Below are 13,208 nucleotides of genomic sequence, written 5' to 3'. Positions count from 1 at the left end.
CCTGTGCGTATAAGGCTACGTGCTCACATTCAGGAATGTCTGCAGAATTTTTCTGAACAAAACCGGATTTTTTTCTGCAGGAAATCAGCTCGCGTTTTTATTCCGTCTTTTGCGCGATTTTTTTTTTTGCCGATTTTTCACATTTTTTTTCGGAGTTTCCCAATGCAATAATATAGCGGCAAAAAATGCGAAAAATCCACAAAATGAATGAACATGCTGTGTTTTTTACCGCAATGCGTTTTTTTCACGTAAAAAAAAAACCCAGTATGTGCACAAAAATTGCAAATGCATCGAAATGACGGAATGCTTAATGTAAGCGTTTTTCTAGCATTTTTTCCACGGAAAACGGACAAAAAAAACCAAAAAAATGCGAAAAATCCTGAACGTGTGCACATAGCCTAATGCTTGATACTTAACTAGTTCAGCACCACGGCTATCAACAGTGAGTCTGTAGAAGTAATAACAATAACAGTAAAAATAATAATGATAATAATCATAATAATAAATAAATAATAATAATAAAAAAGTTTCATCAGTTCAGCTCCCCTGCCGTGAACAGTGACAGTAATAATAATACTTTATTTATTATGTTTTGCTTATTTAGCGCTATCATATTCCATAGCGCTTTACAGACTTTATCATCGCTGTCCCCATTGGGGCTCACAATCTAGATTCCCTATCAGTATGTGTTTGGAGTGTGGGAGGAAACCGGAGAACCGGGAGGAAACCCACACAAACACAGAGAGAACATACAAACTCCTTCCAGATAACAATATTGTGATAACGTTTAACCAGGTCAACACCAGTTTAATAGTAGTAATTATAATATCAACTAGATTGTGGCCCGATCCTAACGCATCGGGTATTCTAGAATATGCATGTCCCCATAGTATATGGACAATGATGATTCCAGAATTCGCGGCAGACTGTGCCCGTCGCTGATTGGTCGAGGCAACCTTTATGACATCATCGTCGCCATGGCAACTATTATGACATCTATGTCGATACTGTGCCTGTCGCAGATTGGTCGAGGCAACCTTTATGACATCATCGTCGCCATGGCAACCATTATGACATCATCGTCGCTGTGCCCGTTGCTGATTGGTCGAGGCTGCCAGGCCTCGACCAATCAGAGACGCGGGATTTCCAGGACAGACAGACAGACAGACAGACGGAAAAACCCTTAGACAATTATATATATAGATAACATAAAAAAACAAAATAAAAAAATTAAATAAAAGGTTGATCAGTTCTGCACCACTGCGGTGAACAGCAACTCTGTAGAACTACTATTGATAGAGATGAGCAAATCTGACCTTGAAAGTTCGGGGTTTCGTACCGGACAGTTGGAGTCCAGTGATAAATGAAGAACACAAACTTATCCTGGAAGTCCATTGCAGAGAGAGACAGAATTTTTTTCCAGCCCCAAAGTTCGAGTCCCCATACATTTCTATGGGATTCAGATACTGGTTCAAGTTTAGGTAACATTCTGGTGCCTGAACCGAACTTTGGACTAAAGTTCAGGTTGGGTATCAGAACACGAACTTCCACAGATCCACTCATCCCTAACTACTAGTAGTAGTATTAGTAGTAATAATAATAGTCATCGTAATAAATATAATAATAATAATACAGTTTAACCAGTTCAACACCACAGCTATAAAGAGTGAGGCTTTAGCAGTACTTGTAGTAATAATAATCATAATAATAAGAATAAAATTTTAAAGAATAAACAATAAAAAAGTAAAAAGTTAACCAGTTCTGCACCACAGTTGTGAACTGTGATTCTGTCATAGTACTGGTAGTAGTAATAGTAGTATTAATAGACATGGTAGTAATAGTAGTAGTATTAGTAGAATTGGTTTGGTAGAATTAGCAGTGGTAATAGCAGTATTAATAGAAGTAGTATGAGTAGTAGTAATAGTAGAAGTCATAGTAATGGTAGTGTTAGTGGTATTACTAGTATTGTTACTACTGGTATTGCTAGTAGTAATAGTATAAGTCGTAATGCTAGTAGCGTTAGTGGTATTACTAGTATTATTACTACTGGTATTGCTAGTAGTAATAGTATAAGTCGCAGTACTAGTAGTAGTGTTAGTGGTATTAGTAGTATTATTACTACTGGTATTGCTAGTAGTAATAGTATAAGTCGTAGTGCTAGTAGCGTTAGTGGTATTAGTAGTATTATTACTACTGGTATTGCTAGTATTAATAGTATAAGTCGCAGTACTAGTAGTGTTAGTGGTATTACTAGTATTATCACTACTGGTATTGCTAGTATTAATAGTATAAGTCGCAGTACTAGTAGTGTTAGTGGTATTAGTAGTATTATCACTACTGGTATTGCTAGTAGTAATAGTATAAGTCGTAGTGCTAGTAGCGTTAGTGGTATTAGTAGTATTATCACTACTGGTATTGCTAGTATTAATAGTATAAGTCGCAGTGCTAGTAGTGTTAGTGGTATTAGTAGTATTATTACTACTGGTATTGCTAGTAGTAATAGTATAAGTCGCAGTGCTAGTAGTGTTAGTGGTATTAGTAGTATTATTACTACTGGTATTGCTAGTATTAATAGTATAAGTCGCAGTACTAGTAGTGTTAGTGGTATTACTAGTATTATCACTACTGGTATTGCTAGTATTAATAGTATAAGTCGCAGTACTAGTAGTGTTAGTGGTATTACTAGTATTATCACTACTGGTATTGCTAGTATTAATAGTATAAGTCGCAGTACTAGTAGTGTTAGTGGTATTAGTAGTATTATCACTACTGGTATTGCTAGTAGTAATAGTATAAGTCGTAGTGCTAGTAGCGTTAGTGGTATTAGTAGTATTATTACTACTGGTATTGCTAGTAGTAATAGTATAAGTCGCAGTGCTAGTAGTGTTAGTGGTATTAGTAGTATTATTACTACTGGTATTGCTAGTAGTAATAGTATAAGTCGTAGTGCTAGTAGTGTTAGTGGTATTAGTAGTATTATTACTACTGGTATTGCTAGTAGTAATAGTATAAGTCGCAGTACTAGTAGTGTTAGTGGTATTAGTAGTATTATTACTACTGGTATTGCTAGTATTAATAGTATAAGTCGCAGTACTAGTAGTGTTAGTGGTATTAGTAGTATTATCACTACTGGTATTGCTAGTAGTAATAGTATAAGTCGTAGTGCTAGTAGCGTTAGTGGTATTAGTAGTATTATTACTACTGGTATTGCTAGTAGTAATAGTATAAGTCGTAGTGCTAGTAGCGTTAGTGGTATTAGTAGTATTATTACTACTGGTATTGCTAGTAGTAATAGTATAAGTCGTAGTGCTAGTAGCGTTAGTGGTATTAGTACTATTATCACTACTGGTATTGCTAGTAGTAATAGTATAAGTCGTAATGCTAGTAGCGTTAGTGGTATTACTAGTATTATTACTACTGGTATTGCTAGTAGTAATAGTAAAAGTCGCAGTACTAGTAGTGTTAGTGGTATTAGTAGTATTATTACTACTGGTATTGCTAGTAGTAATAGTATAAGTCGTAGTGCTAGTAGCGTTAGTGGTATTAGTACTATTATCACTACTGGTATTGCTAGTAGTAATAGTATAAGTCGTAATGCTAGTAGCGTTAGTGGTATTACTAGTATTATTACTACTGGTATTGCTAGTAGTAATAGTATAAGTCGCAGTACTAGTAGTGTTAGTGGTATTACTAGTATTATTACTACTGGTATTGCTAGTAGTAATAGTAAAAGTCGCAGTACTAGTAGTGTTAGTGGTATTAGTAGTATTATTACTACTGGTATTGCTAGTATTAATAGTATAAGTCGCAGTACTAGTAGTGTTAGTGGTATTACTAGTATTATTACTACTGGTATTGCTAGTAGTAATAGTAAAAGTCGCAGTGCTAGTAGTGTTAGTGGTATTAGTAGTATTATTACTACTGGTATTGCTAGTAGTAATAGTATAAGTCGTAGTGCTAGTAGCGTTAGTGGTATTAGTAGTATTATTACTACTGGTATTGCTAGTAGTAATAGTAAAAGTCGCAGTACTAGTAGTGTTAGTGGTATTAGTAGTATTATTACTACTGGTATTGCTAGTAGTAATAGTATAAGTCGTAGTGCTAGTAGTGTTAGTGGTATTAGTAGTATTATCACTACTGGTATTGCTAGTAGTAATAGTATAAGTCGTAGTGCTAGTAGTGTTAGTGGTATTAGTAGTATTATTACTACTGGTATTGCTAGTAGTAATAGTAAAAGTCGCAGTACTAGTAGTGTTAGTGGTATTAGTAGTATTATTACTACTGGTATTGCTAGTATTAATAGTATAAGTCGCAGTCCTAGTAGTGTTAGTGGTATTAGTAGTATTATTACTACTGGTATTGCTAGTAGTAATAGTATAAGTCGCAGTGCTAGTAGTGTTAGTGGTATTAGTAGTATTATTACTACTGGTATTGCTAGTATTAATAGTATAAGTCGCAGTCCTAGTAGTGTTAGTGGTATTAGTAGTATTATTACTACTGGTATTGCTAGTAGTAATAGTATAAGTCGCAGTGCTAGTAGTGTTAGTGGTATTAGTAGTATTATTACTACTGGTATTGCTAGTATTAATAGTATAAGTCGCAGTCCTAGTAGTGTTAGTGGTATTAGTAGTATTATCACTACTGGTATTGCTAGTAGTAATAGTATAAGTCGCAGTGCTAGTAGTGTTAGTGGTATTAGTAGTATTATTACTACTGGTATTGCTAGTAGTAATAGTATAAGTCGCAGTGCTAGTAGTGTTAGTGGTATTAGTAGTATTATCACTACTGGTATTGCTAGTAGTAATAGTATAAGTCGCAGTGCTAGTAGTGTTAGTGGTATTAGTAGTATTATTACTACTGGTATTGCTAGTATTAATAGTATAAGTCGCAGTGCTAGTAGTGTTAGTGGTATTAGTAGTATTATTACTACTGGTATTGCTAGTATTAATAGTATAAGTCGCAGTACTAGTAGTGTTAGTGGTATTACTAGTATAATCACTACTGGTATTGCTAGTATTAATAGTATAAGTCGCAGTACTAGTAGTGTTAGTGGTATTAGTAGTATTATCACTACTGGTATTGCTAGTAGTAATAGTATAAGTCGTAGTGCTAGTAGTGTTAGTGGTATTAGTAGTATTATTACTACTGGTATTGCTAGTAGTAATAGTATAAGTCGTAGTGCTAGTAGTGTTAGTGGTATTAGTAGTATTATTACTACTGGTATTGCTAGTAGTAATAGTATAAGTCGTAGTGCTAGTAGTGTTAGTGGTATTAGTAGTATTATTACTACTGGTATTGCTAGTATTAATAGTATAAGTCGCAGTCCTAGTAGTGTTAGTGGTATTAGTAGTATTATTACTACTGGTATTGCTAGTAGTAATAGTATAAGTCGCAGTGCTAGTAGTGTTAGTGGTATTAGTAGTATTATTACTACTGGTATTGCTAGTATTAATAGTATAAGTCGCAGTCCTAGTAGTGTTAGTGGTATTAGTAGTATTATCACTACTGGTATTGCTAGTAGTAATAGTATAAGTCGCAGTGCTAGTAGTGTTAGTGGTATTAGTAGTATTATTACTACTGGTATTGCTAGTAGTAATAGTATAAGTCGCAGTGCTAGTAGTGTTAGTGGTATTAGTAGTATTATCACTACTGGTATTGCTAGTAGTAATAGTATAAGTCGCAGTGCTAGTAGTGTTAGTGGTATTAGTAGTATTATTACTACTGGTATTGCTAGTATTAATAGTATAAGTCGCAGTGCTAGTAGTGTTAGTGGTATTAGTAGTATTATTACTACTGGTATTGCTAGTATTAATAGTATAAGTCGCAGTCCTAGTAGTGTTAGTGGTATTAGTAGTATTATCACTACTGGTATTGCTAGTAGTAATAGTATAAGTCGCAGTGCTAGTAGTGTTAGTGGTATTAGTAGTATTATTACTACTGGTATTGCTAGTAGTAATAGTATAAGTCGCAGTGCTAGTAGTGTTAGTGGTATTAGTAGTATTATTACTACTGGTATTGCTAGTAGTAATAGTATAAGTCGTAGTGCTAGTAGTGTTAGTGGTATTAGTAGTATTATCACTACTGGTATTGCTAGTAGTAATAGTATAAGTCGTAGTGCTAGTAGTGTTAGTGGTATTAGTAGTATTATTACTACTGGTATTGCTAGTAGTAATAGTATAAGTCGTAGTGCTAGTAGTGTTAGTGGTATTAGTAGTATTATCACTACTGGTATTGCTAGTAGTAATAGTATAAGTCGTAGTGCTAGTAGTGTTAGTGGTATTAGTAGTATTATTACTACTGGTATTGCTAGTATTAATAGTATAAGTCGCAGTACTAGTAGTGTTAGTGGTATTAGTAGTATTATTACTACTGGTATTGCTAGTAGTAATAGTAAAAGTCGCAGTACTAGTAGTGTTAGTGGTATTAGTACTATTATCACTACTGGTATTGCTAGTAGTAATAGTATAAGTCGTAGTGCTAGTAGTGTTAGTGGTATTAGTAGTATTATTACTACTGGTATTGCTAGTAGTAATAGTATAAGTCGTAGTGCTAGTAGTGTTAGTGGTATTAGTAGTATTATCACTACTGGTATTGCTAGTAGTAATAGTATAAGTCGTAGTGCTAGTAGTGTTAGTGGTATTAGTAGTATTATTACTACTGGTATTGCTAGTATTAATAGTATAAGTCGCAGTACTAGTAGTGTTAGTGGTATTAGTAGTATTATTACTACTGGTATTGCTAGTAGTAATAGTAAAAGTCGCAGTACTAGTAGTGTTAGTGGTATTAGTACTATTATCACTACTGGTATTGCTAGTAGTAATAGTATAAGTCGTAGTGCTAGTAGTGTTAGTGGTATTAGTAGTATTATCACTACTGGTATTGCTAGTAGTAATAGTATAAGTCGCAGTGCTAGTAGTGTTAGTGGTATTAGTAGTATTATTACTACTGGTATTGCTAGTAGTAATAGTATAAGTCGTAGTGCTAGTAGTGTTAGTGGTATTAGTAGTATTATCACTACTGGTATTGCTAGTAGTAATAGTATAAGTCGCAGTACTAGTAGTGTTAGTGGTATTAGTAGTATTATCACTACTGGTATTGCTAGTAGTAATAGTATAAGTCGCAGTACTAGTAGTGTTAGTGGTATTAGTAGTATTATCACTACTGGTATTGCTAGTAGTAATAGTATAAGTCGTAGTGCTAGTAGTGTTAGTGGTATTAGTAGTATTATCACTACTGGTATTGCTAGTAGTAATAGTATAAGTCGCAGTGCTAGTAGTGTTAGTGGTATTAGTAGTATTATTACTACTGGTATTGCTAGTAGTAATAGTATAAGTCGTAGTGCTAGTAGTGTTAGTGGTATTAGTAGTATTATTACTACTGGTATTGCTAGTATTAATAGTATAAGTCGCAGTACTAGTAGTGTTAGTGGTATTAGTAGTATTATCACTACTGGTATTGCTAGTAGTAATAGTATAAGTCGTAGTGCTAGTAGTGTTAGTGGTATTAGTAGTATTATTACTACTGGTATTGCTAGTATTAATAGTATAAGTCGCAGTACTAGTAGTGTTAGTGGTATTAGTAGTATTATTACTACTGGTATTGCTAGTAGTAATAGTAAAAGTCGCAGTACTAGTAGTGTTAGTGGTATTAGTACTATTATCACTACTGGTATTGCTAGTAGTAATAGTATAAGTCGTAGTGCTAGTAGTGTTAGTGGTATTAGTAGTATTATCACTACTGGTATTGCTAGTAGTAATAGTATAAGTCGCAGTACTAGTAGTGTTAGTGGTATTAGTAGTATTATCACTACTGGTATTGCTAGTAGTAATAGTATAAGTCGTAGTGCTAGTAGTGTTAGTGGTATTAGTAGTATTATTACTACTGGTATTGCTAGTAGTAATAGTATAAGTCGCAGTGCTAGTAGTGTTAGTGGTATTAGTAGTATTATTACTACTGGTATTGCTAGTAGTAATAGTATAAGTCGCAGTACTAGTAGTGTTAGTGGTATTAGTAGTATTATCACTACTGGTATTGCTAGTAGTAATAGTATAAGTCGCAGTACTAGTAGTGTTAGTGGTATTAGTAGTATTATCACTACTGGTATTGCTAGTAGTAATAGTATAAGTCGCAGTACTAGTAGTGTTAGTGGTATTAGTACTATTATCACTACTGGTATTGCTAGTAGTAATAGTATAAGTCGCAGTACTAGTAGTGTTAGTGGTATTAGTAGTATTATCACTACTGGTATTGCTAGTAGTAATAGTATAAGTCGTAGTGCTAGTAGTGTTAGTGGTATTAGTAGTATTATCACTACTGGTATTGCTAGTAGTAATAGTATAAGTCGCAGTGCTAGTAGTGTTAGTGGTATTAGTAGTATTATTACTACTGGTATTGCTAGTAGTAATAGTATAAGTCGTAGTGCTAGTAGTGTTAGTGGTATTAGTAGTATTATTACTACTGGTATTGCTAGTAGTAATAGTATAAGTCGCAGTGCTAGTAGTGTTAGTGGTATTAGTAGTATTATTACTACTGGTATTGCTAGTAGTAATAGTATAAGTCGCAGTGCTAGTAGTGTTAGTGGTATTAGTAGTATTATTACTACTGGTATTGCTAGTAGTAATAGTATAAGTCGCAGTGCTAGTAGTGTTAGTGGTATTAGTAGTATTATTACTACTGGTATTGCTAGTAGTAATAGTATAAGTCGCAGTGCTAGTAGTGTTAGTAGAAGTAGTAGTAATAGTAATAATCATCATCATAATAAATATAATAATAAAAATTAACCAGTTCAGCACCACTGCTGTGTGCAGCCCCTCTGCGCTCATATTACTAGCTGTAAGGACAGGAACTCTGTAGTAATAGTAATTATAGGGGATTATTATTAACCATTTCTGCAGCGCTGCTGTCAGACGCTGCTGGTTATCTACGCCTATAACCAGGTGTTTAACCAGTTCACCGCCACAGTCCACGTTTAGCAATAATGATCAGGGTCTGCTGCAATTTTCCACTACTGGGTAGTAATCAGGCGCTGCCAGTACTGCTAAGGCTGCCGTCACACTAGCAGTATTTGGTCAGTATTTTACATCACTATGTGTAAGCCAAAACCAGGAGTGGGTGATAAATACAGAAGTGGTGCATATGTTATTATACTTTTCCTCTATTTGTTCCACTCCTGGTTTCGGCTTACAAATACTGAGGTAAAATACTGACCAAATACTGATAGTGTGACGGCAGCCGAAGGGCAGGACATCATTGTTCTCAGTATTTAGCAATATGATCTAAGCGTTAGCTATCATCAATAACGAGGGGGTCTAGGACCCTGAGCCCCCCGGTCTGAGCAATAGCGCACAATGCCGAGAGTTTAACCCCTTGTGCACAATACACCCCGTCTTCACGCTGTGACTTCCGCGCCTCCAGTAACGTGTCAAAAATAAAAAATATATATATAAGTCTTTAAAATCCTAATTACAATCCACTTCCACTTAAACAAAAGCGAAGCCTCATTAAACATAGAAAAAAAAACAAAACAAAACACAAAAAACAACCTGCCTCCAATTTTGCCTCCTTTCCATCCCTGTGCGCTCTGCTCGCAGCCCAGACAGGGAGGCGAATGTCTCCACTACACAAGCAAGGCTCCCAAGACAGCAGCAGGGTGTCAGTGGCAATAAGGTTCAGCCCTCTCCTCCTCCTCCTCCTCCTCCTTCCCCAGAAAGAAGTTCTTGAAGGCATCTAAACAGCAGCCATGACGTGTAACCCTTAGAGCACTAGGTGGCGCAAGAGCACATTGATTCCTCCAGCCATTCTGTGTGTAGGAGGGAGGGGGGGCAGGGGGGCTCTCTGCAGCATGTGAAGGGTTAAGAATGTGTAGAAGTTTTCTTTTTTTTTTCCTCTCCCCAAGATGATGGAAGATTTGATCTATAGCATGGAATGGGGACATGCTAAGCCTGTCTGCTGCAGAGATCAGAGAGGACAGTGCTGCCTCTTTTGAAGCTTACCCAAGAACTGAGCAGCAGCACATGCTCTGCAGCTCTAGGTGTATAATAATAGGGAAGGGAATCAGAAAGGTTTTTTTTTTCCTTTTCCACACCATTCTTCTGCCTCCCTCCTTCACATAGGCTCTTCCTCTGCACTGCATCCAAGCCTCAGTGATTTGCTGTTTGGAGACTGCAGATTTGCATAGGCTTCAGATGGGAAGCTTCTCCCTGATTCCTCCATAGGGCTGCACTCTCCTCTGCTCTTACTGCTAATGGGGGGGAGTCCAGCCACTAAATGCAGACCCTAGGAGAGCGCATCAATGGTTATTCCTCAGCCAGCTCCTAGGAAGTGGCTGTTCCTTTCTTCAGTGTTCTAACTGGATATCCTGTGGATTACTATGGCTGCCATTCATCTAGTTCATCTAGAGGAAATCCCTTTTATTCCGCTAGTTTGGCAAACTATGGATCATTAATTGAAAAAAAAACAAAAAACCTGTTCCTCAACTTGTCACCTCTTCTGATCCGAAGAGGGATCTCCAGGTGAAGACCATCTACCCCCAGATTGGGCTCCTTCTTGCCAGTGACTATGTGTTTGGCTGGGGATTGGTGTCACTGGACCAGAAAACTGGGGGAAAGAATGAAATAGAAGAAAAAGGGTGGATTGTTGTTTTTTTTTTTTTTTTTTTTTTTTTAAATATTTCCCAAGGAAAAAAAATTTAAGAAAAAAAAAAGGGGGGAGACCGATGCGTCTTAGGATGGAGCTGTGAATGTTGAAGCCTGGTGGAGTGTTGGGGAAAAGTTTGTGCAGAGCTGCATCTGGGAGGCTGCTGCTCTCTGCTTGACTGCTCCATGCAGCAGCAGCAGTGGCTGCCCTGGAACTCCAGCTCTGACCCTGGCAGCGCCAGCCTCCGCCTGGCCATGTGGATACTGCCTCTGACCCTCAGCGGGGTCCTTGGGGTGACCTGGGGTGCATCCAGCCTGGGATCTCATCACATTCACCACTTCCATGGAGGAAAGCATGTATCAGCACCCATTGCGATCTACAGGTCACCTGCTTCCTTGAGGGGAGGAAATGGTGAGTCCCTTTAATTTTGTCACCTGCCCAATGTCAGCTTCCAACTCCCCCCCCAAAAAAAAAAAAACAAAAAAAACCAGATGTTGATGATAGTGCAGCAATGAGTGAGTGCCTGGGAGATGCAGGGTTAATTTCTCCTGGCTGATGATGGTCGAGCATTGTCTTAATGTGGTCTGTGCATTAGATGGAGATGCTGCCCATGTGTGGGGTGAGCACTGTGCTGTAGGATGGGGGCCGGGGTGCAGAATGTGCTCATTAATGTGATACATATATACTATGTGCTGTTTACTATCACTGTGCATTATTATTACTGTGCGGTCCATACAGGGTTCTGCACACACAGGTGTGGAGCGCATGATGGGCACAACATGTTGGCATACAGTATACAGCAATGTGTGTGTGCACTCGCTATTAACCCCATCCTTCCCTGGGTAGCTGACCACCATTGTGACACCTATTATCTAGCATCCTGCATGATTACCTCCATGGAAGCCACATCAAGCACAATGATGACCCCCCCCAAATACAGCAGAAGAATTCTTCTATTGTTCCAGAAGCAGGAGGGGAAAGCAAAATCTGGGGCTAGAGCTGAGCTCCCCGTGGGGAGGAAGGAGTTAAAAAGGCATTCTATGAAGGATTCCTCCCCGCTTTCCCGGTCCGCAGGGTCCCCGGTGGGAGAGGGCTCTGTGGGGTATTAGAGAGCCCCCATCAGATCTGAGGGCCCCTGCTGCCACTCTGTGTGGGATGGTGGACAGACCCCGGTACTGGATGGGCCCCTTATTGTGCTGGGTGCTGACTGTACTCTTCATTCACTCACATGCGACTGACATCACCCCCGGTCTAATGACGACCGAGGACTGGGAGAGAGTCCGGCAGCGGACAGCCATGGTGCCACCTCGGTCCGGCCACTGCTGGGTGCTGGGTGCTGCATGTCTGGGACCCCGGGCGGGATGTGTCCGTACTGCAGGTGGACGACTGGCAGGGGGGCTTTACTTTCAGATGGAAGTTGATGCAGGTTCCCCTGGGAAGACACTGGAGAGGCAGATTCATATTCTGGGCACAGAGCCTGAGCTCCGGAGGCTGAGGGGCTCACAGTTATCTCTAGGAACTGCAGGGTTAAATGATAAAGTGAATATATTGGAAAAGTAGGTCAGTCTGACGTATATTCTAGCTTTATAGTGGCTAGCAAAATACATCTATATATATAGTGTCTGTATATAACTTATCTAGCTAGGTATCTATTTGTGATGTAGCTACCTATATTTCTATGTACCTGTGTATCTATCATATATCTATTATCTATCTATCACATATCTATCATCTATCTATCTATTATTTATCTATCTATCTATCTATCTATCTATCTATCTATCTATTATTTATCTATCTATCTATCTATCTATCTATCATATTTATCTATCTATCTATTATATACTGTATATATTTCTATCTATCTATTATCTATCTATCTATTATCTCTCTATCTATCTAATGTCTATCTATTATCTATCTAATATCTATCTATCTATCTATCTATCTATCTATCTATTATCTATCTATCTATTATCTATTATCTATCTATCTATCTATCTATTATCTATCTATTATCTATCTATCTATTATCTATCTATCTATCTATCTATCTAGCTATCTATCTATCTATCTATTATCTATCTATCTATTATCTATCTATCTATCTATCTATCTATCTATCTATCTATCTATCTATCTATTATCTATCTATCTATTATCTATCTATCTATCTATTATCTATCTATCTATCTATCTATTATCTATCTATCTATCTATTATCTATCTATTATCTATCTATCACATATCTATTATCTATCTATCTATATACTATCTATCTATTATCTATCTATCTATATATTATCTATCTATCTATCTATTATCTATCTATCTATTATCTATCTATCTATCTATTATCTATCTATCTATCTATATATTATCTATCTATCTATCTATTATCTATCTATTATCTATCTATCACATATCTATTATCTATCTATCTATATACTATCTATCTATTATCTATCTATCTATCTATCTATCGATCTATCTATCTCTATAACAACCAAGTACACTAGCTCTGCATTTTAGCACATGGATTTCGGGTTGTAATCTTCTAAGATGAAGTATTT

The 13,208-nt window shown here is 36.9% G+C and overlaps 1 protein-coding gene across 21 annotated transcripts in view; it reads left to right on the top strand.

Annotated features, from left to right (window-relative positions):
- Positions 1 to 13,208, top strand: part of NRXN1 (neurexin 1) — a 1,975,072-nt gene that overhangs the window by 1,301,054 nt on the left and 660,810 nt on the right. Inside the window, exon 1 of one of the 21 annotated variants that reach the window (XM_069768675.1) lies at positions 9,905 to 11,046. The exons of 17 other annotated variants lie outside the window; for them this stretch is intronic. In XM_069768675.1, coding sequence (XP_069624776.1) covers positions 10,821 to 11,046 — 226 coding nt within the window. In that variant the 5' untranslated portion in view covers positions 9,905 to 10,820. Of the gene's footprint in view, positions 1 to 9,904; positions 11,047 to 13,208 lie in introns of those variants that run through there. 3 more of the 21 variants (XM_069768677.1, XM_069768676.1, XM_069768678.1) reach the window with 3 other exon arrangements.

The sequence above is a fragment of the Ranitomeya imitator genome, chromosome 5 (genome assembly GCF_032444005.1).
Source record: "Ranitomeya imitator isolate aRanImi1 chromosome 5, aRanImi1.pri, whole genome shotgun sequence".
NCBI lineage: Eukaryota > Metazoa > Chordata > Amphibia > Anura > Dendrobatidae > Ranitomeya > Ranitomeya imitator.
The sequence above is the reverse complement of the archived record's forward strand: the minus strand, read 5'-3'. Positions and strand labels throughout refer to the sequence as shown.